The sequence below is a fragment of the Echinops telfairi genome, unplaced genomic scaffold (assembly GCF_000313985.2).
Source record: "Echinops telfairi isolate 266 unplaced genomic scaffold, ASM31398v2 ScPeMD7_5805;HRSCAF=6673, whole genome shotgun sequence".
NCBI classification, from domain to species: Eukaryota; Metazoa; Chordata; class Mammalia; order Afrosoricida; family Tenrecidae; genus Echinops; species Echinops telfairi.
Genome location: NW_022109704.1, coordinates 863,055 through 863,675, shown reverse-complemented (window position 1 = coordinate 863,675; position 621 = coordinate 863,055). Strand labels below are relative to the sequence as shown.

Below are 621 nucleotides of genomic sequence, written 5' to 3'. Positions count from 1 at the left end.
TCCTCTCTGATGGTTCTGCTCATCATGATGGGTTTGTCTGCTTCCTCTCTGATGGTTCTGCTCATCATGATGGGTTTGTCTGTTTCCTCTCTGATGGTTCTGCTCATCAAGATGGGTTTGCCTGTTTCCTCTCTGATGGTTCTGCTCTTCATGATGGGTTTGTCTGTTTCCTCTCTGACAGTTCTGCTCATCCTCATGGGTTTGTCTGTTTCCTCTCTGATGGTTCTGCTCATCAAGATGGGTTTGCCTGTTTCCTCTTTGACGGTTCTGCTCTTCCTCATGGGTTTGCCTGTCTTGTGTTTCACATGATGTTTCCTGACTCTGTCTACCACAGCTTTGATGACCCTGCCTCTCTCTCTGGTGGCTTGTCCCCTCACTACAGCTCTGCTGGGTCTGGGCCTGTCTGTGCCCCCCCTCACTGCCACAGGATTGCCAGTCTCTCCCTTTGTGGCAAAGAGACTTTTCTTGCTGAATGTGTGCCAAGAGTTTGTGTTGGTGGTGTTGGGCATCCTCCTCAGCCTGCCCTTCCCATGCCTGGTGACTATTCTGGCCTCCCTGTCCTTGAGCTTGTTGACTTAGTCTTCTTGCCCTTCCTGATTGCTCAGCACATGAGTTTCTTCC

At 50.6% G+C, this 621-nt stretch overlaps 1 protein-coding gene across 1 annotated transcript in view; it reads right to left on the bottom strand.

The window, feature by feature from the left end:
- RPTN (repetin) overlaps positions 1–621 on the bottom strand; it is a 24,035-nt gene that overhangs the window by 20,560 nt on the left and 2,854 nt on the right. The window contains exon 3 of the mRNA XM_004717688.1: positions 122–616. Within this exon, the coding sequence (XP_004717745.1) occupies positions 122–616 (495 nt within the window). The remainder of the gene's footprint in view (positions 1–121; positions 617–621) is intronic.